At 37.4% G+C, this 27,848-nt stretch overlaps 1 protein-coding gene across 6 annotated transcripts; it reads right to left on the bottom strand.

Moving 5' to 3' along the window:
• Positions 1-862: 862 nt before the first annotated feature.
• On the bottom strand, positions 863-27,848 carry greb1 (growth regulation by estrogen in breast cancer 1). Of its 6 annotated transcripts, none has more exons than XM_015378217.1 (35): positions 27,710-27,822; positions 26,239-26,314; positions 22,100-22,260; positions 21,821-21,928; positions 20,787-20,963; positions 20,429-20,611; positions 18,584-18,688; positions 18,363-18,488; positions 16,473-16,634; positions 16,217-16,339; positions 15,786-15,971; positions 15,011-15,147; positions 14,616-14,892; positions 14,404-14,532; positions 14,151-14,321; positions 13,505-13,702; positions 12,759-12,942; positions 12,478-12,661; positions 12,269-12,405; positions 11,817-12,168; positions 11,599-11,714; positions 11,281-11,486; positions 10,643-11,189; positions 9,541-9,697; positions 9,195-9,297; positions 8,856-9,011; positions 8,601-8,737; positions 8,334-8,495; positions 6,368-6,572; positions 6,070-6,232; positions 5,839-5,957; positions 5,421-5,653; positions 3,001-3,201; positions 2,097-2,235; positions 863-1,609 (listed from the first exon to the last, which is right to left on the bottom strand). In XM_015378217.1, exons 3-35 carry the CDS (start codon positions 22,251-22,253, stop codon positions 1,446-1,448), a joined length of 5,901 nt encoding a protein of 1,966 aa, XP_015233703.1. In that variant the 5' UTR covers positions 22,254-22,260; positions 26,239-26,314; positions 27,710-27,822; the 3' UTR covers positions 863-1,445. The 6 variants fall into 6 exon arrangements, 5 of the variants coding, with proteins under 5 accessions (XP_015233703.1, XP_015233706.1, XP_015233705.1 ...); XM_015378220.1 differs by having other exon boundaries at positions 1,446-1,609; positions 14,616-14,841; XM_015378219.1 differs by having other exon boundaries at positions 1,446-1,609; positions 16,217-16,336.

The following is a 27,848-nucleotide window of genomic DNA, read 5'->3' as shown; positions in this document are numbered from 1 at the left end:
GCGCCATTATGACTCACCTTTGTTTGTATATTTCTTGAAGAACTAATTTAAGTGTACATTTTCCGTGGTGGGATAAATTCAGGACTGTTATTTTATACCGTACACCTTCCTTTCTACAATTATCAATAATATTATTTTAGCATCTTACCCAAGACCAGCTGTCGGAGGGGCTTTCAGTCTCAGTTGTGCCACTAAAGTCCGGCTCCTCCATGCTGGTCATGACTCCATTGCTTGCTTTGCAGTAAGAAACTGCTGCTTGACAGCTTCATAGGAATATTGATTAAAATAGAGTGATCAAGGAACAGGCACAATTTATAACTCCAACATCACCTGAAAAAATGCCTTCGTTTGGTCCCCTTAAGGTGTTTCCTGGTCAAGTTCTCTAAAATTATGAGATCCGATGGACCAATTGCTCTTGCAGGAGATGTAAAGCCCCAAAAGCTGTGTGATCTGTTTTTAAGAAAGCAGCTTGAGCCTGTGCGACAAGTGTTTTACACTAAATTTATCAACAAGTGCCTTCTGGGAATGGAGTTCTTAGAGGAAATCTGAGAGTGTTGACAGTTACTGGACTCCCTGCTGCTTCAGGTTCTCATCTTCTGCTGCATGACTACATCATATTTTTTACTGTCCCTTACAAAATAGATTAATATTCTAGTTAATGTATTTCAATTAACAGGGCTGGATCACACATAAAAAACACAGCATCTGATCTAAGAACTGAAGAGATAAAAAATGACCTGTAAACAAGTATAGTTTCTGACTATTAGCTATTAATTTTGCACTGTTTAAAAGGTTGGAAGATTGATGCTTTACTGCAGAATCAAACACAAAAATGCAAGATATGAGTTGATTTATACAAATAGACATATAAAACTGTACATACTTGAAAAGGTTGCTATAAAATAATACATTTGCTCCTTACATATATAAACGTTAGAAAAAATATATTGTACCAGGACAGAGCTGCACACAGAAAATAAGTACTTTTTTACATGATCTATAACTAAAAATATATACTTTTAAATGTTTTCTGTAAAAAAAAAAAAAAAAAAAAATCTGCAAAACATGCATCTAGACATGCATCATGCATCTAAAAACTATGCACTATAAAGTTAGCCAAAAATAGGCTTACATTGCACACAAATGATAGTGTCTTCCCTGTTTCCACCTTTAAGTTTTCATTGTGTCTGCACCAAATCTCTGGCCATCGTCAAAACATATGGTAGCATATGAAACGCCTTTGGTTTTAAAACAATATACTTAATGCAGGTCTTTAATTGTATAAACTACAGTATATCATGGCAAAGCCTGTTACCTGTCATCAAGAGTTCGAGCAGCAGCTTCACAATCAATGTCCTGCTGTGAGCTATTAAAACACAAACACTCTGCTGTATTTCTAGGGACTCTTGCCCTTTAATTCAGCTCCCATTGACCATTTGCTTCAATCAGATGTGTTTTCCAGTCAGGAAGAACAGAGGCCGGTCTTCTTTGGCGTTGGCAGTCTTAAACTCGTCACTGAGTCTAAACCTCCACTGCTCCTCCAGCTCCAGCCTTCCCACAGTCTGCCTCAATGAGCTGCGATCTGCTCCTATTACACACAGGGTTGCACCTACACAGAGGCAAACAGGTACAGACACTATGAAGATGGGAGAGCTCCAGAAAGATGTGGTAGAATAATACCCAAAAAACTTGACATTAATCAGTTTTCAAAGAGAGAAATTACAATTTGAGCCATAAAAATTGTGATATTTTCTTGTTTTATAAGTTTCATTCTAATGAAGTTTTTAATGGAATTTTATTTGCATTTCAGATACCGGTACATTAAGACCCATCACTCGTCCATCTTCATTGATGGTTCTACAAGAATAATAATTTTAGTGTTTATTTTTACATAAATTACAAGTAAGAAAAACTTCCTTCCTTTTTATGTAAAGAAAATAACACTACATCACAATTATAGAAGGGAATTTAGACATTACCTGAGATTTCCTCACGTACACCACAATCTGCTTACTGTTTTTGCTTTTAAAATGAATTTTCTCTAATGGTTCACTGTAAAAATAGCAGATTTTTCCAGTTTCTCTCTGCTGCTGTACCTTTAAGAAAAGTGAACTTCTTGAGGAACCCAGAGGTCACAAATGTGTCAGGAAAGCAGAGAAGAAGCCCACTGAACACCAACCCAGCAGTGTTGATGTTAACGCAGTGAGGTCTGGAACTGACAAAACACACCGTTACCTGCAGGATGAAAACAATTTGTTTAAATCTAATGGCTTCAACACCTGAATTTAGTGATCAAAAATCCACAGGTTACATCAGGTATTTTCATACAATTAATTTCATTTATTGTTTATTTGAAAGGGGACAGTGTACATTAACCAACATTAAAACAATGTAAATATACCCGAGTTAGCTAAGGAGTGCTTATTTTCATTGGTAGTCCCCCAGCCAGATATTAAAAAGGCAACCGCCATCTTGCAATCTACATCATCCAGGGGTCTTTGTCAGTTCTGTTGGCTCCAGCCAATTTATAAAAAGAGACACAACCTTTTTACTGTTTTAGGTCATTTATTGTAACGGAAATTATTTCTATTGGATAATTTGCTTTATATTTAAAAGTTCACATATATTAATCATTTCTATACATAATATTTAGTAAGATTGCTTTTGATCCAGGTTCCCCAAACTGGATCTCAAGTAACTGTCTCAGGTTGTAGGATAATTAAATCAACTGGCATGCACATTTTCAGCTCTTCCGACAAGTCTTTTGTGGGGCTAAAAACAAGCCTAAGATTATGTCAACTCCAAAACACTTTATCTAGAAAATTAAATTTTTGCCTAATCCTTAAATTGATGGATTAGCTCTGGAGATTGTAATCTTAGATAAGAAGTAAGGGAAGAAATGTTATGTATGTTTTGATAGAGTGCATGTAAATATCTGACAACCAGTGGTTGTATATGTGTTATTATGTGTGTAGATGGATGTACTGTAAGTGTCTATACCTCAGGTCCCAGGTTGAGGTAACAATCCACAGACAGAACAGGGTGGGTGTAGTTCTTGGTGCTGAGGGGAAACAGTTTCTGGCTGGTGTGTTGGAGATATTTTTCCAAGAGCAGATGAGGTGGTGAGGCCAAGAAGAGATGCTTACTGTCTGGGGCACAGATGTACTGTGAGGGACCGACTGATGTGGAGACATCTGTCATCTGGATAAAACAACACAGTTGTAAAAGTTTTTTAAAGCCCAGATGTATGAAATAATTTAAAAAGGTCATGTATTATAGTGGGTTAATAGAGCAGTCAATGTTTCCCTTCATTTCTGGCCAGCCTGCTAGATAAACCTTTTATATTCAAATTAGTTTGCAGCTTAAAAAAAAGGAAAGTGTGCAATACACAATATTATTAGGAGATAATGTACCTTTATAAAAATGTAGAGAACGTAATGAATTTAATTAAATAATCGCAAGTTTTCCTGTCTAAATGTGTAACAATAATTGTAGCAGATTTACAGTGATTTGAAATAGCTTTTTTTTCCCCAACTGATTTTTTTCCTTTAAACTTTTTGTTAAGAAGCTTAAAAAACTGAAATACATTTAAATAGATGACAAGGTCACCTTAGGAAATAACAAAAACTGTTTTCACATGAGTATTTCATGTATGAAGGAAAAATAACTAGCTAAATTAATATTACCCAATCTGACATAAAGGGGGTCCCCCTGGTTAATCATGGATTAACAGCATGTTTGGTTAAATTTCACTGGTAATTGACATTTTTGCCAAATATTTAGAATATTATTTTTTTTCACAGTAAACTAAAAGACTTCGAAAGCATGTTGCAATCTAAAAAAATATCAAGTAAAGGTGGGTATATCAGTCTGGAAATCATTGAAAGCAATTTTTAAGTACCTGTACTACACCAAATTACTATATATTAAAATTATTATATTATAAATTATTAGAGTGTAAATGAAAACATGCATTAGCACTGAACCTTTCCAGGAGAGGTTGGCCTACCAAAATTACTCCAAAAGTATACTGACTTCTCATCCATTAAGCAGGAAATTAACTCATCCACCTTGGCCCACTTAAGCCAATGTGCATGATTTATTAGAGTAATGAAGAGCAGATAAAAATGTTTTAAGACTTATAAGATGCACATCTGAGGAAAAAGCAAAAGAAAAGAAGAAGTCGCTAATGGGGTAAATGCTTGTTAATGGCAGAATATTTCAGAGTAAAGTTACACATATTGTACACTGCTCAAAAAATAAAGGGATCATGTAAAAACATAATATAACTTGAATCTAAGTAAACTTCAGTGAAATCAAATTGTCCACTTAGGAAGTAACACTGACTGACAATCAATTTCATATGCTGTTGTGCAAATAGAAGAGACAACAGGTGGCAATTATTGGTAAGTAGCAAGATACACAATAAAGGAGTGGTTCTGCAGGTTCGGAGTACCTATGCTTTCTGACTAAGGTTTTAGTCACTTTTGAATGTTGGTTGTGCTTTCGCACTCGTGGTTGCATGAGATGGACTCTACAACCCACACAAGTGGCTCAGGTAGTGCAGCTCATCCAGGATGGCACATCAATGCAAGCTGTAGTTATAAGGTTTGTTGTGTCTGTCAGTGTAATGTCTAGAAGCTGGAGGTGCTACCAGGAGACAGGTAGTGTGTCCAGACAGGTAGTACACCAGGAGACGTGAAGGAGGCCATAGGAGGGCAACAGCCCAGAAGGAAAGCTACCTCTGCTGAGAGATCTGGTGCCTGCAACATCCTTCAGCATAACCCGTTTGGAAGGGGGTCAGTAATGGTGCGGGGTGACATTTAGTATGACTGCCATTGGGTACTGAGATGCGATCCTCAGACCCCTTGTGAGACGATATGATTTTTAGGTTGGCCCTGGCTCTAATGCAGGACAATGCTAGACTTTATCTGGCTGGAATGTGTCAGCAGTTCATTCAAGATGAAGGCATTGAAGCTATGGACTGACCAATCTGTTCCACAGACCTAAATCTGATGCAGCACATCTGGAACATGGTGTCTCAATCCATCCACCAAGTTCACATTGGACCACAGACTGTCCAGGAGTTGGTGGATGCTTTACCCCAGGTCTGGGAGGAATCTTCAGGAGACCATCTGCCACCTCATCAGGAGCATGCCCAGGCATTGTTGGGAGGTCATATAGGCACCATTGCTTAATACATTTGATTTCCATTGATGAATTTTGTGTGGATTAGTTATCAGCACATTCAACTTTGTACAGAACTAAGTATTTAAGGATAATATTTCCTTTATTCAGATCTAGGATGTATTTCAGTGTCCCCTTTATTTTTTGAGCAGTTTAATACCATCATTAGGTGTTTCTAGATAATGTTTTGTGTTTAACTACTGCCTCAATTCGGATCCTTTATTAGTCTCTACCTTGGTCTTGATAATGAATGTCCTGTATCCGCCAATGGCAATCTGCTTCTTCATGACGCTGAAGTTATTAAACTTGCAGACAAGCAGTCCTGCGCTGTGCAGCCTCAGGGTGAAGTCCACATCATGACACGTGAAGCGGTTTTGGTCGTACTGGACATTCTGACTTCGGTCAACATTGAGAAGGAGGAAGTCATGAACATGACCTCTGGAGAACGGTTCCCACTGTTTGACACCTGATTTAACAGTAGGAAAAAAACATTGCAGTGACAATAGCATAAATAACAATTTAGCTTTTTATATAACAAAAAACGATGATGATATATGATCTGACAAATGATTAAAATATATAAATATGTTTTAAGTTAATAAAAAAAGAAATCTGAATGATCCTTTTCTCTTTGATATTGTATTTTCTGACCTGCCAATCCTCGGCTGTTCCACTTCCTTATACCACACAGACCATACTGAGCAAGGTCTGGACAGCCCTCCATGTGCTGTAAGACTTGTTTTAGTGACACAGCACGTTCAGCTGGAGAACTAAAAAAAAAAAAAAAAAAAAAAAAGCAAAATGTAAACAAAGCATGCCATAAACCAAAATTATTACAGAAGGTCTTCATTTCTAAATGAGTACATATGTCATTCTTTGCACCTTAGTTTCTCATTGTCTACAGCGTTCCACATTACACAGGAGTCATCAGCGAGGATGATGAAGGGCCAAACATCACCAGCTGGGCCTCCACCTTCAAGACGCCGACTGCGCTCCAACTCTAAGTTGTGGTAAGAAAGCTCTTTTATCAGGAAGTGAGCTGCACCTGGATGCACAACAGGAGATGATCATGAATGTGATGAATTACAGAAATAAAAAATAAACCAAAGAAAAAGGTAAAACTGACACAGAGATTAATTTTGAGTTATTCAGCTAAATGCTTCTTATAGTGGTGACATACCTATACCAGCTCCGTTGAAGACAGTAGGTAGCACTAGCATGATGTGGTTGGGCCAATACTTCTTGTAGACGGCCATCTCATACTCTTTCACTACAAGGATGTGTAGATGTGATGCTCCATCCATTGCATGGAATAGGTTGAACAAACCATGCTCGTGGCGGCCAGTGGTCGGGGTAAAGATTGGACTCTTAATGCAGTCTGGGTTCTGCAAAAGTAGAAAAAACTAATAAAAAAAAACAAATTGGTTCAGGAACAGGAGACGGCTCACAAAGCAATCAGCGTAAAGCAACGGCTGCGGGAGCTACTGGGCACAACTGGGCACTACAAAGTTGCACTTTGCTTTATGTAGTTTGGTTTTTCTTAATGTGGTTGCGCTTTGCTCTATGTGGTTGCGCTTTGCTCTATGTTATTGTGCTTTAAGATTTGTAGTTGCAGTTTGCACTTCAGGGCCACCGTACAATTGACCTTTTCATAAGAGACATTTAAAACTACTTATAAAAAATAGTAGCAAATGGGGATGGCTACTTTTATTTCTAAATTACTAAACTAAAAATTGCTGACATAAGTGGGGAGTTGGTTTATAAATATAAAAGGGAAAACTGAACATGTTGCTGGTACTTTTGCTAATATTTATGGAAAATAATTTTAAAGTTTAAAGACTGAATACAGACCTCAACCATACCTTAGTTACAACAATATGAGACGAAATATCTAAATATCTAAATATTTTATTAAAAACGTCATGCATATTTGAGGTGTAGAGGAACTTTCAGGCCAAAGAGAGAGATTTTCCCCATTATTCTTCCACACACCTTCACTCCAGGATTGAACTCGTTCTGATGAGCACAAAAGTTCAAACTTAAAGGAATGCTAACATTGTTTTTTACTTATTAATAATGTCAGGACATTACTGAAGTGCAAGTGCAATAATAATAATAATAACTGTGTAGTCTTTCCTTAGCTCTCTACTTTGCAGATATCTTTATATCTAAATGAAACATATTCCAGGATATCATAACTTTTTTATGCTCTTTTATACAAGCCTTTTATATTTCCTGTTGTATCTTTTATCTTTCTAGGCATCTTGCTTTAACTCTTGGTACTCTATATAAGCTACTGGAACCAGAATTTTCCAGAAGGAGTAATCCCAAGGGATAAATAAAGTTGAGTCTAAGTCTAGATGAAATTACTCATATATCAGACCACAGTTTTATCTACAAATTTAAACTGACCTAAAACAACTAAATGGCACATACATATAGAAAATCTAAATAAAGAATCCATGTAGGAGATGTTATCACCTACCTTCAAAATCCAGACATAACTCTATCTAAACATGTGACAACGGTGGACGACTGTGGGATGCCATTAATTTAAAGTACTTGAGAGTTTATATCCAAAGATCCTTTTTAATTTTTTCCTGTTAGAATCCCAGTGTCACAATGTTTTATGCTTAGGGTAGGCTGATAGCAGAGTTTCTTTGGTCTGGGAGCCCATAGCTTTTATACATTCAGCACAGAGTTATTTTACACTGATTCTGCAAGAGTATCTCTTTTTTATATGTAATAGGTAGAAATTAATGGGTTGTAAAAAAGACTTAACATTTGCACCACATGGTGGCAGAACCATGTAACTGCATCATAACCAAAAAAATCTAAAACAATTTATATGGATGAATAGATTGTGATAGATTTTTAGGATTTAAACACAAACAAATAAATATCATAAAGCTTAGATTATTCCCTTTCACAGGTTGATGATTTTGTTGATGGGGTTGCTCTGAGTACTGCCTTAGACAAAGCAGCTCATTTAAAAATAAAAACCATCAAAAAATTAATAAAATAAATAAATAATAAAAATAAATAAATATATATATATATCTTTTTTTTTTTCTTTTTTTTTACAGCTGGATACTCCTTCTGAGAATATGATACTTTGGTATAAAGTTCAGTGACAGTGAACATACCCGGTCAGAAGTGAGAGGCAGACGCATGCTCTCAAGTTGACCACCTGTCTGGCTGAAGCTGAAGTGATGCTCTTTAGACTTTGGGATGATGAAATACAGCTGGATGTCTTCTCCGAGTAGAAGATGGGTGAATGTGAAGGCATGCAGTGTAGACTCATACATCTATGTTATGAATAGAGATAAATCCCATTTATATTTAAGAGGCAGCTTTATATAATTTCTCAAAATTGACTTTAACAAATATATCTGTTTGGTTAATATGCCCACCTGATATCTGGGATTAAAGCCAAGGTACTGATGGCACTGCTCACAATGATGATAGGTATTGTACGCTGCATACTTAGATAGCTTTATCCTAGATGTCCGTCGTCGCAGATACACATCCTCTTGCCGCATAGGGTTTTCTTAAAAAGACAACAAGGAAAGATGATGTAATAATAATGCAAAATCAACTCCCAGGTTGAATACCCGGATCCCTATTATTGGTTGATTTCATGGGTCACGGTTTTAGAATTTTCATACCATCGGCTCGTGGTTTAAATCCAGGACAGTATACAATGCTGATGTCATCATATTTTGAATCATGGATGGTGTAGTCAAATGGCATCGTTTTTATAACCTCCGTTTTGGGCCATGGAGCATTGGGAGGGTGGTACTGCACCTCTTCAACCTGGGCTGCTAAAAACCCAGAACATGTTTTGTTAGTTTACAGTACTAGAATCACTCAACATTATCAGTATAATTATAGAAAAATGAAGGTGGCGTTATATGATTGTTGAAATAAAATGTGAAGATAACAAATAATAAATTAAATCACAAAATTGTTTTCAATAATGACTTAAGGGATAAACCATTACTGACTGCAGTGGATGTCCTCCTCATCGTAGATATCCACCTCCATTAGCCTGATCAGCATGCGAGACAGTAGGCCCAGGAAGTGCAGGTATGCCCCCGTCTTACCCACCTGACCATGAAAACATTACAATAATACTTTAATGTAAATACTCTGTGTCAGGGATTTTCAACTCCAGTCCTCAATCTTATTCAGGTTTGCTCGATGAAGTAGGGATGAATCTATAAACTGCAGGTTGGGAGATCTCGAGGACTTGAGTTGGAGACCCCTGCCCTGTGTCAATCCTGTTATTCTGAATAAATTAATGGAGGGGACACAGGCAAAATGAAAGAAAGAAAGTATAACTGATATTACCTGTGGGGGGCCACTAAGCAGCAGCCTGCGAGGATGGAAATTGTCTGTTCGTCCTTCAGTGCGGTTGGTGCTGTCCATGTGGTAGGACCGAGGTACCGTCCACTGACGATAATAGAGTGACTGTTCTGTGCAGGTCATCATTTTACTAAGCTGCGGTCTGGACAAAATCAACAAATCTTACCTTAACATTGTAGTAGAGTGTCATTTTTTCCCCCATCTGAAACTTGTTGTTTCACACTGCTTGTATTTGTTTATCTCTTGTAATCAACTCATTAAAAAAAATAATGAATAAATACCAGCCATTGATAATCCTTGATAATGGCCCTAAGGCATTATTTCAGCATCATATTTTAATTCAAAACTCTCTAAAGATCCCCCAAAGGACTATTTTTCTTTTAAGTTATTAGAGGCTCACATTAAGTGCAGGTGGTTATTTGAAATAAATGTGGTTCATTTTACAATTTCAGTTATTTATAAACCAACGTTTTTTAGGATGGGAAAGAAAAATTCAGTGCCTTAAAAAAATACATACCCTTTGGACTTTTTATAGATGAACCATACACTTCAGTAAATTTAGTAGGACATCCATCCTTTACTTTTTGCTGAGAGACATATATATATAGTCAATATAAGGAGGGTGCTACACAGCAGGATTATAAACTAATGTTCATTAATTTGTCAAAATAATGCCTCAGACACATAGATGTATTGAGCCTGGCTGTCTGATTCCAGCTCTCCTCAAGTCATAATAGAGAATACAGCAAACATAGCAAGACTTAAAACACTGTCTACATGAGCTCTCCTTTTTTAAAGTAGAAGAAAAAAATGTGAAGAAAAGGATCTGGGTTGGTTCTATAAAATTTGACTCAAAAATGATTAAGATAAAAGCAGATCATAAAATTTTATTTTATATTGTAGTTTTGTAATTTTTGATGAAAAACTGTAAAATATCGTATTTTATTTCAGTGTTTTTTATAAATAAATCAAAGTTTCTAGTTTGAGGAGTGGTGCCTTCTTAGAATTCATACTAAATACATAACTTTATGGACAGTGGTACAGTTAACAATACAGGTTTTGTAATATAAAGAAGGGTTTTTCTTACCTAAAGCTGCTTGCCCATGCAACAGATATGTGTGGCAAGAATGAAGTGCACCGTGGAAGGCCACTGCTGTCACTGGCTGTGATAATGTCATAGAGAGCACGAGGAAGTAGCACCGATGGAGGACGACTCAATCCCCTAGCCCAGGAGCAGCTCAGATGAGGAGAGGAGGCCCGTGGCGAAGAAGATTCAGAAAAAGGTTTGGGGGGAATTTGAGGCTGAGAAACAGGCTGTTGCTGGGAGGCTGTCAGATTGTAGGATTGAGCATTTGTTAGAAACGATGACTGACTTTGACCTTGGGGCTGTGCCAGCTGGACCGGGAGATTACTTGGAACTTGGGGTTGGTTTTGGAAGCAATAAGTAGTTTGGAAATATGCCTGAGAAGAGGTCTGCGACTGAAGTTGAGTTTGGACTTTAGAGGGAGACTGTACATTATCAGAGATGTCTTTAATTGCATTAGGAGAGGTTGCATTTCGAGATGGGAGGGGATCTACAGTTCTACTATCAGGGCATTGCTGAAGGGGCTGAGAGGACTGTGAAGGAGAATCTCCTGGAAATGACCAACAAATACATAGAGGGTTTTAAATAAACAAAAACATGAGGTCATCAGCAAACATTCCCAGATTTATTTCTCATCATACCATTCTCCTGTCCCTCCTCCTCTTCATTGTCGGTGCTGCTGAGTTTCTCAGCATCACTTTCGATCACATCGCTTCCTGGTCCATGGTTGTGTGGCAGTCGTGACTCTGCCTTAACCAGATAAGCAGCCAGTCCCAATTCCTGCTCCAGAGATGTTCGTTGAAGGTATGAGGAGCTAATCACGCGGAGGTCACAATACTTCAATGATCTGTCAGAAGGAGAAATACCACGACTTTAACGAAATTAAATATTTGTTATAACGTAGTAAGTCTGTTAAAGTATTTACTAACTAAAGTGATGGATCGAAGCTCAGTGTGTACCTGGGTAAGGACTCTCCAAGCGGCTCAGCGCCTGACAAGATCAGGATGCAGGGTAGAGCTTCCAGTTCTAAGTAAGTATGAGGAACCCATTCAGCATCTTGGATCTTTAAGAAACTCTATACAGCAAAAACACAAAAAAAGCACACACTGTATGATGACGCTTTTATTTCCAATTATATTATATATGCTAAACTTAATGATATAAAAAATTTACGAACCCTGATCTGATCAGTGAAAGTCTGACTGATTGTCAGAGCTTGGCTAGGATTCCCCAGAATAATTTCAAAGCATTCCTCAAGACCCAACTGTCTTCTCACTCTGGACAGCCGTCGATGGGCCCAAGATGCCAGCGCCAGAGAGGGGATCCGCAGCAAAACCATGTGACCATGATGGGCGGGGCACTGCTGCGCGGCAGTGAGCAGAGATTGTACAATTTCCATGGTTTCCACAGAGGTGTGTTTGTGGAGATTGTGAGAGCTGCTGATTTTACCAGATGCAGCCATTAGAGCCACACAGTATTGCTGGATTAACACTGTAGTTCTGATAACAGCACTGTGCAGCTTTGGAAATCTGAAACAACAAAAAGAAACATTAAAGTTGGACTATGATTTGGTTTTGAAGTTTTTTTAAGAGTTTAGCTGATTAAAAACCCTGTATGTGGGTGTTGGACCTTTCTTCCAGGGTTGATGTCATGCTCTCAAAGGAGGAATCATATCGCAACAGCGGCAGGCTGCTTCCTGAGCGGGTCGACTCCAAAAGTTCTGACACACCAAAGTACCTTGTCTTCTCATGATAAAGGTCCACATCCTATGTGCACAAGGACTGAAAATCAGACATCTGTCTACGCAAACCTCTGTTCTAAACAAAGTCTAGACTCACATTGCTGAATGCAGATGGCCAGTGTATCTCATTGTAGGGGCTAATACGAGTGCACTGTGTCTGCAAAGCGAAGGGGAAGGAGGTGACGTGCAGAATCAAGATGTTTGTGGCATCTTTTACTTGTCGGGAGTTTAACAGCCGATCCACAAGACCCAGACTGCTGTCTGTGCAGCTGTAGGACATGCTGATTGGAAAAGAACAGTCATACAGAGGAATAGATGGAATTGATTCCATTATCTTTGTAGTATAATTTCACTGAGCTAAATGTTTGTAATCCAAACCTGCTAATATCCCAGTGGGCGTGGTCATGAACCAGGATGTAGAGCGTGTAGGAGTTGCTCTGTGCTTCCTGGATGAGTTTATCGATACGTGACTGAGCGCTTTGGTCCATCTTTACCACATAACGCTCTGCGTCTCTCTGAGACACAACTTCTTCCTCTGAACTACCGAGCTCCTGAAGAACACCTGGGAAATACAAAGCTGTATTAATTTAAAACAGCCATTTTGGGTGGCAATTTATGCTGAAGTGTTGTCTTTAGATGTTCTTGCCAGCCAAGAGCTTTAAGTGCACCCAGATTTCAAATAGTAATGAGAACTACAAACATCCAGTGACTTCTAGTAAATGAGGACATAAAATATAAACAAAACATACAATGTTATAAAAACTTCATAACATTTATTAAATTTGGCCAAATAAAGTGAAATCTACAAAAAGAAGATTATCCCCAATGTTTAATGGACAAACCTACAAGCCATTCCAATATAAATGAGTTACAGAACACTTTTCTAGAGAAATGAGCATACTTTTTTGTTAAATACAATTTAATGTCTTAGTTTTTTCAAACAGACAAAAAAATATATAAAAAGGAAATCCAAATTTTGTGGCACTTTGGATACTCTTAACTGAACAGCTTTTGGCTATGTTGCAAAAATGAAACAAAAAAGTACTATGTTTTAAACACTTTATAATTTTTTCAAATTTTACAGTAAAAAGTAGTCTAGCACATCAGACAAAGATTTTACTAACCAGAGCTCCAGAGGTGAAGAACCGTCTGCTGAAAGGAGACTTCAGAAGGTGGAACAAGGATGAGAAAACTGACCCTGTTAAAGGAACCGAGGTCCAGGTTCTGTGTGCTGGAGTCTGCAATGGCACAAACATGGGACAGCAGCTTTCTAGCTACTGCCAGCTGGATCGGACGAACCTCACACCAATTTACTCTATATTCTGCAAAAACAAATAAGATAAAGGCAGATAAAGGAGGGTGCTGCTCATGCAGACATCATGAAAGGAGGAATTTTAAATTCAAAATAGTTAATATAACTAAATTATTAGATATAATCATCTTTATATTCAATCTAAGATCTTTTTTTTTATCTGTCAGTTTTCTAACATAACTGTATACAGAAAATTAGTATATCACAGCACTCTAAGCCTCTAATAAGACTGTTACTTTAAAAGAGTAACTAGCAAAATAGTTTTCCAATAATAACAATATAATGATGTTTAGAAAAGAAAACACTGATACATGATTGTAAATGTTTATGTACCACAAATATCCTTCTAGGACACACAACTAAAACTCGTAATAGCCTGTTTTTTTTTTTTTTTTTTATCAGGGTTGCTAAATAAAAATAAAGGTGTTATGGCAAAGGGTCAAGTTCCATCTACTTACCTAAACAAGTTTCTTTGGGGTTTGATATGGTCTCTTTAGCGCTCGGTGTATCTTTGGGGCTATGTGGGATCTTTGGAGTCTTCCCTTCAGCTACTATCTGGCTACTGGATCGGGGTGATACCTCACTGTGCTCCACACTGGCACAGTCCAGGAGGGAATCCATGTTACCACCTGAGAACCAGAAAGCCACACAAACAGCTTAGCAAATTCTGAGGAAAATCCAAGTAAACAAGCCAAAGAGAGATAGACTTACCTTGTCCAAGGGAATTGCAATAGTGGATAAGTTCCTGAGCAGCATCAGTGTGGAGCTGGTGGCTGATTTCTCTAAGTCCCTCATTGGGAGAAAACATGCTCTCTGCTAAGGCACGGCACTGATGTTTACCTAAAACAAATAAGCTGTTTCAATATCAGGTCTTTGACTTCAGATTAATTGAGTCACCAGCCCAAACAAACTAAAAATCTCACCTGTTACAACCACACAGGACTGAGTTTCTTGTCCTGGTGAAGTGACAATGATGACCACATAGTTTGTGTTTTTAAGCCGTCCATCCATCAGTCTGCTGAACATTTGCTGAAGTCCCTGAGCCAAGGTTTTCACATCTTCTTCCATCACCACCACACTCTCCCCACAGGATGAGGCAGCGAGCTGGGCGAGCCAGGGAAGCTGACTAGGGGTGAGGGGCTGCTGACTCTGGGGAGGTAAAGAGAGAAGCTGGGGGAACCCATGCAAGGTAGGAGGTACCTGAGAAAAATCAAAATTTATCATTTGTTCATGTATATTCTTTTAATCAATGTTATTTAAATATAAATGCATCTTAAAAAAATGTCACAATGCTGATGTGTTTCTTGGAATGTCTGACCTCTATGCCATAGTTCCTTCCTTGAGTCCCTTGTGATTGAGACTGCTGAAACTGTCGGATCTCAGTGAGGTGAGATTCCCGCCATGATCTCATGAATATCTGCTCCAAGTCCTCAATGAGTGGCACCTGCTCGGGGCCTAGGAGAGAAAGTCAAATCTGCTCTCTTTACCCACTCTTTACTATCTTACCTTACATGTTTACACATAAAATGTGTTACATGGGTTTATACCTGAGGAAATTAACTGTAGTCTCTTTGAAATATGGGCGCTGTTTATTGTATGGACCTGTTTTGTATAGGGCATGTATAAAAGGTGCAGAATCCAGTGTTTTTCATCACGAGGACTTGATATGATGCTTTGGCTGTGCTATTCCCGTCTTATTGTTGTTATTTATTTCTTCGGACCAATCTAAGATATAAAGGTCAATTTTCTATTACACCCATACTATACACCCAATACACCCTTACAATACAAAAGTAGGTCAATATGCTTTTCAGTTTTATGCTGATTCTATTGACCTGGATAATGTGTGTAATGTGAATATAGTGTCAAAGAAAGGCAGGACCATAAGGTAACAGTTTGATATGTATACAGTATAATAAAAGCCAGATTACTATCGGAGTAATATTTTTTTTCTTTTTAGTTTGCAAGTTTCACTTAAGGTTGGTCTAGAAAAAGTTTTAATTCAAACAGGATTTAAGAAGAAAAAATCCCCACCAATACTACAAGCATTCAAAATTATGCTTTATCAAAGCAGGGAAACATTTTGCACTAACCCAGCTGAACGAGATAATAAATGGTGAGCAGAATCTGCATCTCAGCAGAGAGAGGTTGAATAGGGGATGGTCCATAATGCTGGTAGACTCTGGGGAGGGTTTGTGAACTCAGGTAACAACTCCGAAGAAGAGAACTGATGAGTACATCACTTGTGTTGCCTGTGAGCTGAGGAAGAGGGCCGTGACCTGTACAAATAGGAAATAAATGAAAATTTGTCCATTATTTCTAAAGTCTTCTACCTTGGAGAAAATAAAATTGTCTAGATATTAAATGTAGGTGTGAAAAGTTGATAGAAAGAGGGAAGAAAAAAAATTTTCCTTGAAGTGTTAGGTATTTCCCAACCAGTAGATGGCATGTCAAGAGCTTTTTGAAATATTGGATTCTAAAAATTCCTTCAATTTCAGTTTACATCAATAATTGATCCTCTCACCTTTAAATATAACAGGCTGCAGCCTGCAGGTGTGTAGCAGCTGATCAGGCACTGCTACAGACACCTCAGGGGTTGAAAGTTGACTTGAAGACCCCCGCGATGAGCTCTGCAGGGATGTAGCTTCTGGCACAAAAGAAGACCATCACAGAAAGGTGTTTACATCCATCACATAGTTTGGTTGGGACTATTAAGCTCTATAAAAAAGAAACAGTAACTCTGCAAACACAGAGTGTTTGAACGCATACAGTATTTGTACCTGATCTCGCTCCATTTGTGATGACAGAGGTCGCTGATAATTTTGATGAGGCGACTGACGTCTGGGCAGACTTAACAGCACTGTCTGTCAGGCTGTTAGCAGATGAATCAGGTGACCACCCTTTGTGTCTCTTTTTTGGGGGGCCAGCGTTGACATGAGGACCTATCAGGTTAAAAAAAGGAAACACAACAAACTTAACTAAGGTTAAAATTGCACATACATGTTTTTCTTTATCCTTATCTATATTTTAGATGTTTATATTTGTCATTTTTCAATCAGCTGGCCCTGGCACTGATGACCTGAGACTCCCGGGAGTCACTTTTCTCATTTTAACACCTTACGAATTAACACATTTACTACAAAATGAGCCGAAGAGACTTTTGTGGATACTGTAATGCAAAACAGTTGTATTTTAGTCATGCATTTATCTCCCTTTGTCTCTCAAGTATGTGTTGAAATTCTGTAATAATGGAGTCACATAAAAGATGTGCTTGTTAAAAGGGCAATGAAAAAACAACACCACCGGGAAGGAAGTGTTTCATTCAGAGACAATGCAGGGAGAAAAAAAGATGAGACAGAGAGAGGGAATTTTATAACCCTGGTTTATGGAGGAGGCAGACTGAGGAAGAGGGAGGGAGAAGGACAGAGCAGGAAAATAGAGGAGAAAGGAGAGGGAGGCAGAAGTTTAGTGCTCTGAGGGGCTGGCAAATAAAAGCAGGAAAAACAAAGGGTGACCACCCTGACATAAAAAGTAGCTGCTGGGCTCCTGTGAAGCAGACAGGCACAAAGGGGAGGGGCTTAAAGATAACCAACACAAACTCGTCATATTTATATGCAAACAAAAAGAGGTCAATTTTAACAAAGGAAACGGAAATTTGTATATAATAATAACAAAATCTCAACACAATGACAGAAATTATACCAGTAAACCAAAAGTGTATTTTAACACCAGTAAAATATTGTTTCTTACAATCTCTTTACACTTTTTCTATTTCCTTAAAATTGTTAACATAAAAATGTGGTATGGACAGATGCACCACATTTCCAATAAAGGAATTATATGTAATGTGTAAAAAGAAGATTTTTAATTTTACTACTTCTACCTTTTCTAAAAACAATACAAATAAAAACAAAAAAGCCATGTTGAACTATGTTAAAAAGCTTTTATTTTCCTGCTTTGTGTCTTTTACTGGAAATCCTCAAATATTCAAGGTATTTGACTGAAACCAGAAAAACTGAAGAACAAGCAAAATAGCTGTTCCCTTCAAAAAACTTCCTTTGACTTTATGTTTATATAAATCACAGACATTACAGTTGGCCACAATCTACTTCATGTCCATGCTGGAAACAATGGAGCGAATGATGCATGCCTTGTCCCATTTCTAAGGAAACATGCATGTTCTGAGATCATCGCATATTCTTAGGAATTAGCTTTATTCAAATATTAATAATGGCACTGCAACAAAACAATTTCACCAGGTTCAGCAAATATTAAAATGCAGATGCAGCAACATCAAAACTAAAATTTTAAACATTAAAAGCAATTTGGAAAAAGTAATTCAACTTAGGAGAAATAAAAATGTTTTAGTATAAATGTACTGTCAAACCTTAATGTTAAAAACATACATCCCCACATATAACCCAAATAAATATAACAAAAACTGGTCCTAGACGTAAATATTGTTGTTTTCTACATGTTCAATGAACAGGAGCTTTCTTAACTACAGTTTTTTTTTTCTTCTTCATGTTGATAACTGTTATACACACATTGCTTTATTGATCCCAAAAAGGCTAAGGCATGTCACTTTTGGAACTACATGTATACCATATGTCATTTTAACCCCAAGACAGAAGGAGCAGAATGGAAAAGGCAGGAAGGAGAATCTGTACCTGTAGCAGAGGGTCTACCAGGTCCTGATTGATTTAAAGGTGGATGGGAAATGGAGGAAGCTCCTGTGTGGTTCCCATTTATCAACGTAGTGGGGACATCAGCTGTCTGAGGCTCTACATGTGATCCTTAAAAGTGTATAAAATGAAGAAAAGCCGAAAGGTGACAATGACGTCAGAAATAAAAACAAACTACTGAATCCGTGAAATGACTGTGTGTTAACCTGTGACACTGCCTGGCGTGTGGGTTAAAGCCAGGTTTGACGATCGTTCATCTGGTGTCAGGGGGCCCTCAGAGAGACTGGATCTTATCTGTCTTATCCTGCCATCTGAAAGACATGAAACCTGCTGTCAACTAATACAAAAAAAGCAGAACCTCTTTATGTAATTTCTTCGAAAAAGGGCATACTTGTGAGAAGGACTTCAACCAAGTTTAGTGCTAAACTTTGCTTTCTTAAAGACCTATCAAAGAGTCTTATTAGTCTGACATATCTGTATAAGATTACAACCAAGACTTACTCATATGGAAGGAATTCAGGACTGATTGAGAACACTGGTTGCTATTTTTACTCATTTTTTAAAAACCATAACAATTTTTTTCCTAAATAGTTTTTTGTTTGTAGATAGGTCTTAAACATGGAAATATTAATGGAGCAAAAAGTTGACAAGAATCACAAACACCCTTGTAAAGAGGATTCCCCTCCAGGTTAGTTTGTATTTTGGGTTGTGCTAAGTCCAGCAGCATTATTATGTAAACAAACCTTTTTCTCAGGACCTAAAAAAAAGCTTTATATTTCTAGTTGTAAAATTGCAGCCTTTCAACACATTAACTTAAAAAGAAGAGAATCTGAGCCATTCTGGTCTAGAATCAGCCAATAGCTTGCCCAAATCATCGACATTCATCAACAATTGTCCTTTCTCCAGGGAATGTCCTCTATCACCATAACCTCGAGGCTGTGGCACCTGTGTAAACTCAACCATCTCACCTTTGACCCCTGTATGAGCCTGTCCTGTCGATGCATTTCATTACATTCAAAATATGTCATTTTAAAAATTAGAAATACGTCTTTATCCCCCTTAGAGTGTATGAATAACATCTGATGTGAGGTTTGGGAATATTAGTTACCTTTTTGTGTCTGAAGGATTGATAATATATGTTGAAAATATTATAATGACAAGCCAAAGGGCAATTTTACAAGCAACTCTGTTGATTCTTTTGACAATCTTCATGCTTATTTAACTGCCTCGGGTAAAAAGTCTATTAATTCCACTCACCTGCCAAGAACAAGGCTGGGGGTGTTATGATTTTTTTTTAAGAACAAAAACAAATACAAAACCAAGCTTTACCCAGTACTGAAGTTTAAAACACAGCTTCTTATACCATCTGGGACTCTGTATGCGCTGTGTTTCCCTGGGAAACATTAGTAAGGCATTTTTTTTAAAGTGGTCACTTTTTATCTCTGGTTATTTAGACATATTATATAGGGGGAAAAAAACAACAAAAAACACTCATAATATGACAATGAATATTTCTTATTTTACCAATTTCTTAAAATTTATCTAAAGTGTAAAAATTTGACAGAGTATTGGGTGACATTCTATAAAACATAATTTTCTTTTGTAAATGATGAAAATAAAGTCATAATATCACATGAATAAAATCATGATATTAGCTCTATGAAATTAAAGTAATATAATTAGTAAGATAAACTTGCAAAATTAGGTAAATAAAGTCACAATAAAACATCTGCAAGATCAAAGTTGTAAGATTACCAGAATAAAGTTGTAATATAATGAGAATAATCCCATAACATGGGATTGAACGAGTAGCCTTCTGTAATGGTAACACTTATAAGGATCCCCCCCCCCCAAAGCAATCATCTTTGATAGAGCTTTGTTGTTGCATAATATTATACCTTTAACATTTACTTATTATGACTTCTCATATTTTCATATCATGACTTTATTCTAATGTTACAACTTTATTTTAAAAAACAGTCTTCGAAAAGATTAAAATGAATTTTATCTCATTGGATATGCCTTGTGACAGCAGTAGTTTAACTTCTTACCATTCCCCCTCCAGCAGATGGGAGCGCCCTTGACCAGTATGCCCTGGTTATTGCGGTATAGTTGGTATTTTAAGTGCTTCTGTTTCTTGGGCTGGGTGCTGAGCTTCAGGTTAATGTGGTTGGAAAACTCTGTGAAGTAACGGAAACCTTTTTCTCCGCAGCCCATACAGTTTCCCGAGAAACCTGGAAGAGGACAAAGCAAAAGGATCACATTATTTATTAAAAGGATGTGGATCATATCAGAAATGCACTCAGATACAAAAGCAAGCCCAAGATTTTTGGGCTGGAAGTTATTCATATTTTCTGATCTTGAAAACAGAATGTCAAGTCATATTTTCCTGTAAGTCCTCTGCCTCACCAAGCAGGGCGTTTCGACCCCGTTCGTCTGGCAGGAAGCGGTGGTCCACAGCACAGACCAGCAGGTTGTCAGGGAGGGAGGGGGATTTTACCCCAACTAGCATGAACCCAGGAGGAACATCCAAGTTCACTGATGCAAGCGAGGACAAACGCAGATCTTTGCCAGCCTGACAAAAGCCTGTAGGGAGAGCAAAGTTTTCCAGAAAACATTAGATAAAAAACAAGAGAGGCTTTTTATTTATGTATTATTTGAAAAAAAGGAATTTTCCTCCTTTGGATTTTTTTATATTACAATTTTTATTTCTTCTCTGTCGCCACAGCAACATGTTTCAGAACACAATATATTTGGCGGTTTTTAAATGCTGGTTTCATTTATTAATGAAGAAAGCTAACCCAACCACTCTGGACCTAAACTTAATATTTGGTTGAGCTACGATTGGCAACGACTACCATAAAGTGTTTTTCAAAACTGGAAAAGAGTATTTCACATTGCTGTTGTAGCTTTTCTTTAAGAATTGTTTAACAACCAATTTTAAATTGGACTTTAAGTTCAGACTAAGCTTCTCTTTTTTATAATTTTTTTTTTATTTTTTTCTTAAATATAAAAAATTAAACAAACAAAATAAAAAAAGACTAAGCTTCTCTAACTTCTTCTGGGGGTGGCTAGCCAAAGTAAATCAGTTCAAGATTTAAAATCATGCACATTTTAATTTTCACACACAACCATAATTATTTGGATAGATTTATTTCCTCCAATTAATAAAACATTGCAGAATTGGAATTTATTGAGGTTAACTTTTTATGAAAATAAAAGGTGTTTGATGATCGGAGACATGTCTGACAAAAATTCACTAAGCAAAATAAATCTGTGAGGAGGTGAATCCTTTATTTCTAATTGCTGGCAAAGGAGGATAAGATTAAAATGATTGAATTTCATTGTGTTAGGGCACACTTTACACACAGCAGATATAACGCAACACTTCAAAAATAGCTTTTCTGTGACTTATGTCATTGAATGGTGATAAATGTACATGCCGTCTGTGGTGCAGCATCCCTCTGGTGGAGGTTTCATCTGGTAGGGTATTGGTGGACTGTTAGACTCCGAGTCATCTTCATCATCTTCATCATCATTGAATGCACGGCCTATTCAGGGTATAAATTGTGTTTTATGCATGGGCAAATAAAGATTGAGCTAAAAGCTTTTAAATTGTTTTAAACTTCAAGTTTCTGACTCAAAATGACTCTAAACTACAAGTTCTAAAGCTCCTAATCCCTAGTTCACTGCTGCTTCACCTGCGTATTTCATCAACTCACCATCCTGCATAAACAGCTGCTCTGTCTCAAGATAAAGCTGAGAGAAGACTGGCCGAGGAACCACAGTGTTTGACCTCAGGGACGCCTCGATGGAGTTGTGGAGGACCTCCTCGAAGCGCGTGGACCGCAGCTGGCCTGCGTAAGAGTTTCCCATTGGCGTCCTGTAAGAACACAGCAACCCTGTATTGGAGCCTTAAAGGTATTCCTGCTGTTTGGGTTGCTTTAAAACGGTCACATAAAAAAGGAAGGCTGACCAAAAACAGATATAGTTTTTTTTTTTTAAAGTTTTTCTATCATTTCTTTAAAAGCTCTCTAGTATCAATAGAAAACGTCTTAGTAATGTGTATGGACTCACAGACACATTTACATTTAGGTAAAATCATTTAAAATCAGAGGCGCATCTCTTCTCACTCACACACACAGAGATCCACACATTCTTAAATTGTGGCTAGGGGTTGCATGGCTTTTATCCAAACAACGTAATATAAAATCAGCTGCACTGACAGAGTCAGGTCATCATGACCCAGACACAACTCCCTCCCTGTTTTCCTACTTTTTCTCCAAGAGCATCTCCCTCACTGAGTTTTTCTCCATAGTTCAGTTAATCTTAAACAGATCTAAAAAATATATAAATAAATCTAACAAAGAGATTTATTTCTAAAAAGGACAAATATGTCGAGGAGGGAACAAACTTGTTAACAGAGAAATAAAATTGTACTGTGAGCATGAACCTGATCCCACTGCTTCTAATCCTGGTGGGACCAAACTGGTTTCCAAGCTCACACAGCTGACTGATATAACACCCCCACCCCCCCACCCCCGCCCCGTCTGTGTGACATTAACTAATAGGAAGTGTCAGCTTGGTGAAAAGCAGGGATGTCCTGATACAACTTATAGATTTACAATACAATCCTGACATTGCCAATATGAGTATTGACTGATACTGATAATGACCCGATATAATATCAGCACTACTCTATATATATTCATACCGGTACATATTTTGTGTGTATTGGACATTAGAAAAGGCTTGATCAAGTAATAATACTTAAAAAGAGAACAAAAACCAACAACATCAGGTCTGGCAAAAACAGATCCATTCATCAATAACCGATGGGTTACATAACTGTTTAGCAGAAGGAGACAGAAGAAGAGTGTTTCTATCCACTTTCTAATATCGGAAACTTTAGATGCAGGCACGTATATACAGATATTATTTATTTCTGGCTAATATCAGACTGATTTCATCAATATCAGTTTGGGGCATCCCTAATAAAAATGCATCTTTAATACATTTTAAAGCATTTTTGCCATATATTCAATAAAGAATCACATCTAGGAATGGCCTATAATGATAATGATGTGTTTCTTTGCAAACCTTGTTCTGTGTTATGACAAAAAACAACAACAAAACAATAAAAACTAAATGAAATTAGTCTGCATTCCCACAAAGTAAGTATTTAAGCAACATTTCAAAGCCTCACAATCCACCTTCTAGTACATCAGCTGTGTCACAGAAAAACAGTAATGCATCTATACCATTGGGTAATATAGACTAGATTCCTATGCTACAAAGGTCTATGCTTCTTATAGGAAAAACGACAAGCATTGCTTAAAAATAATAACGCAATTTAAAAGAATTACAGTTTTAAAAAAAATAGTTATTAATTATTATTATTTCCTCACTAACTTCCTCACTATGATCTTTAAGAATTCCTATTCCAGTCAAAAGAAATATGTCAATAAAATTAAATGATTCCTTTAAACCTTGATCTGCCAGGTGGGTTAATGACTTCTTATACATACGTATGTATGTATCTATGGATGGATGTATGGAATGCATGGATGGATGCGAAGGCCAATAAAACAGTATTTTTAAAAGAACACTGTAACTTTTAGCTACTAAGGGTGCTAAATCCGTGACTTCTAGGTTTAACTCCCCTTAAAGCAAACTGGCATCACTGGACTGTCACAAAAGTAAACACTCTCCCTCCATGTTTTGGAATCTGATAGTGGACTCATTTAGACTAGAAGACTCATAAGGGATGGAACTACTTGTGGAGCCACATTTGTCTCTCAGATTAAATCCAACATCAGAGAACCAAATAATGTCTGATGACATAAATGTCCTTTCTGTTTTGTTTTGCTACAACATATTTTAGCTAAGTCAGCTCTGTTTTTTTAGGCAAGCAAAGACTGTTATAGGTTATAACGGTCTTTGGTATAGGTTATAGGTCACCTGACTCATTCAGGGATGGATCCGACCCTCCCAAAGGACAAAGGTGAGTGTTTTAAGAAGGGAGGCCCACAATATGCACCAGGTCCTTTAAAATGACTTGAGATAATCCTTTAAAATACTTAAATGAAACTTGGGTTGCATATATTGTCTCTCTTTAAATGACACAAACAAATCCCTGCCAGTTGCTATTAGGAAATAAGTTATAGAAGAACAAAATAACAACATTGTTACTAGGGACACTCAAACATCAGAATTGGCCATTTTATTCCATTTAATTGCCTTTCTTATTAAACTCATTAATATGTACTATAATTTATCTCGAAACACAGCAGCCAAAAGTTTGAAATAAGATTCCTTTTTTGCAGTCAGACAATTAGTAAGGACATGTAGCTCACTACAATCCAGATTAGTGCATCTTAAATTAATATGTATATATTACATTTCTCTCGCTGAAGAGATGAGCATAAAAGCTCACAAGTTTGTAGGTTCTTGCACCACCTCACAGAGGGATGAAGTGAAGGAGGGACAAAGAGCACGGGAACAACACAGCCAGTGCTAAAAGGAAGGAATTACACCTTTTACCAAAGAGGATGCTGATCATTTTACAACCAGGGGGGAGAACTGAGAAATTGACATTTACTGGATTAGAACTACAACCCAAAAGTCTAAAGTCTAATTTATCCATACTATGAGTAAAACATAATAAAATCTTTAATTGGGGAAAAACTTAAAATAACCTCAAAAAACAATAATTAGATTGTGTTCAATCACCTTTTTTTTCCCTTGAAAAAATGTTCATGAATTTCACATAAGGAAACCATCAACAGGATGAGACACATCTTTTAACCATTTTCCCTCACCTTGTTGCTCTGTCATCGATTCTGTATATATTTGAACAAAAACCCCTCTGTCGTTTGTCCAAAGGCACAACTAAAAAAGATCCAAGAGACCCCCAACCCACAAAAGGAGGGCAAGCAGCAAAGATGACAGCAATAAGCCGTAAGTAAAACTCTTAAGTCTGCTTTGTTGATCTCTTCTCCTCCCACCTCCCCCTTCTTTCCTCTTTTCTTGACATGGAAGTGGGAGATCCTTTTATCTCTCTTGCTCCCCCCTTCGGCCTCTCTTTCACCCTAGGGAGAGAGACACTATTGTGGTTTTTTATGACCCCTTGAACCCTATTCTCATCACTAACTTCGCACCCCCCCTACCCCACCACCACACACACACACACGCACACACACAGTTTGTTGTCAGTATTCTTTAAAGGAAAATGCAAACACTTTATCTCCAATCCAGGAGCTTTTAAGGTGTCTCATTATCAGCATCAAATGGTTGGAAAGAAGGATGTGTTTTAAATGTTTATAAATGTGTATTTTCGATTTAAATTCTGACGAGAAAACCTTTGTTAGCAATGTCGAAGCTAAATATCGACTACCATATCGGTATATGTTAAACTTCTGCAGCCAGAGCTATATTTCTGTTGTGAAGAAGTCATCTAACGTATGCAAACACACATAGATCATCTGTGCCATCAGGGAATGGCTGAATTAGTTTGAGGGATGTCTCATGACCACAAGGTCAAAGGTGACCCAAGATAACAATGTTTAACTTAGACTTTGATGTGGCCTATACGTCTTACACACATACACTCACACCTTTATGTGTGCACACACACACTCACAAACACACACACACACACACATATACACCAATACAGGGACTCCACCACCTCCAACCCCAGACACGCTCTCCCAGGGTCTCATGCTTGGGGGACACAAAAGGCTTGTCTTAGGGAGGGGTGAAGGGTCATGATGGGAGAGGTCAGATAAAGACCCCTGGCTCTTTTCTCTCACAGCCCAGCTTGCATACCAGTTATTCACACACCCACACACACACAAACCTATGGAGCTGCACCAAGGCTTCTGTTCACTCCGACACGTGGGATCTCCTCATACTCACTGAAGATAAAGGTACCACTGTGGGGAAGAAGATTTATGCAACCAATTACTACTATAAATTGTACCAAGCTAGCATGTGTCTTAGTCATGTGGTAGGAACATCAAGTAGGTGTTTGTTTTAAGTCAGATTAAGGTAATTTAGGTTAACTTAGCTGATGTCAGACCAGACGACTCTTTTTACGGTTTTTCTTTGAAGTGTTTGTGAGAAACTGTTTTAGAAAACAGATACGATATCATGCAGCTGAGGAATGTGTAGCATCTATCTCGGGCCTGAGTAACAGAATTTAAGCATTTACAACAATTCCAGTTATAAATACACTCTGACGCTGAAAGATAAGATTCAGATCGCTTCATTTCCACTTACAGACCCACTGTTTGCTACCTGGACAGTGGATGGACTGCAATTCAGCTAAGCATTCACTTACTTTTCCATACTTTGCAATAACCAGCAAATCAGCTTACAATAACTACAAAACAATACTATAATCTGTAAAAGCTTTTCCTACTTAAGCATTCCCTTGTATGCACAGAAGAAATCATTTGCAATGTTCAGCTGCAGAGCAGATTACAATACAAAACAGTCCATGCATTCAGGATGCAGGAAGCACCACCTGCTACACTAAAACTGAACAATCAAAAAAACTACCTCTGCTAGAGTTAACTTTAAAAATCTGCATCTTACTGAATGTTTGGTGGCTGTACTTCCTGTCGCTTTAGTGTCTCAGAAAATGTCCTTGAGCAAATTTTGTTTCTTCTGCTCTGTCCTGCTTACATAACTGTAAGGGTACTTGTATTGTCTAGATGCATGCACAATTGCACATCTATCTCCTACAGTATGTGCATTGGCAAGCCTTTAAACATCTGTGATGCTAAATGCCCTGAAGATTTTAAAACTTCTGGTAGCCATCATAAGGACTATATGCAAAAATAACAGATATGATAAATGTTTTTAAGACAAATTTGCATCATGAATGTACAACCTCTGTATAGAAGTTAAAAAAACAACTGATCCCAGAAAAATTAATAAAACTTAATACTTTTCATTTAGTGACAATGAACACAAGACAACCTATGTCACCATGGCAGGAGAAGAAACTATAATAAGCTTTGTTGTGCATTTGTCTTCAAAAATGTTTTATAATATTTGATGAAATACAAATAAAAGTAGAAAATTAATCAATGATAATAAGAAAACACTTAAAATACTAATAGAGATCGGGGTTAAAATAGGCAATTTTTTTTTTTTACTTTATGAGTTGTGTGCAACTTGTTATTAAACAACATTAATAACAACCGAGCTTTCAATTTCATGTTATTTATTTATTTATTTATTTATCTTTTTATGAAAATTATTATTAAGCTTTTACGGAAAAATCCAAACAGACGCAAAATGATAGTCAGTGGACTACTTACCTCTGCGGTCCAGAGTCCGAAAACTATTTTTCTCACAAAGCGGACAGACTGATTCTGTCACCATGCCACCGGCGCGAGACCTTCTTCTAGAATGCCTTTGGTGTCGCGTGTGTCATCACCTCTGATCCGCTGAGATGTC

Source organism: Cyprinodon variegatus, unplaced genomic scaffold, assembly GCF_000732505.1.
Source record: "Cyprinodon variegatus isolate N-32 unplaced genomic scaffold, C_variegatus-1.0 Scaffold167, whole genome shotgun sequence".
In the NCBI taxonomy this organism is placed as follows: Eukaryota; Metazoa; Chordata; class Actinopteri; order Cyprinodontiformes; family Cyprinodontidae; genus Cyprinodon; species Cyprinodon variegatus.
This window is presented reverse-complemented; position numbering and strand designations above follow the sequence as displayed.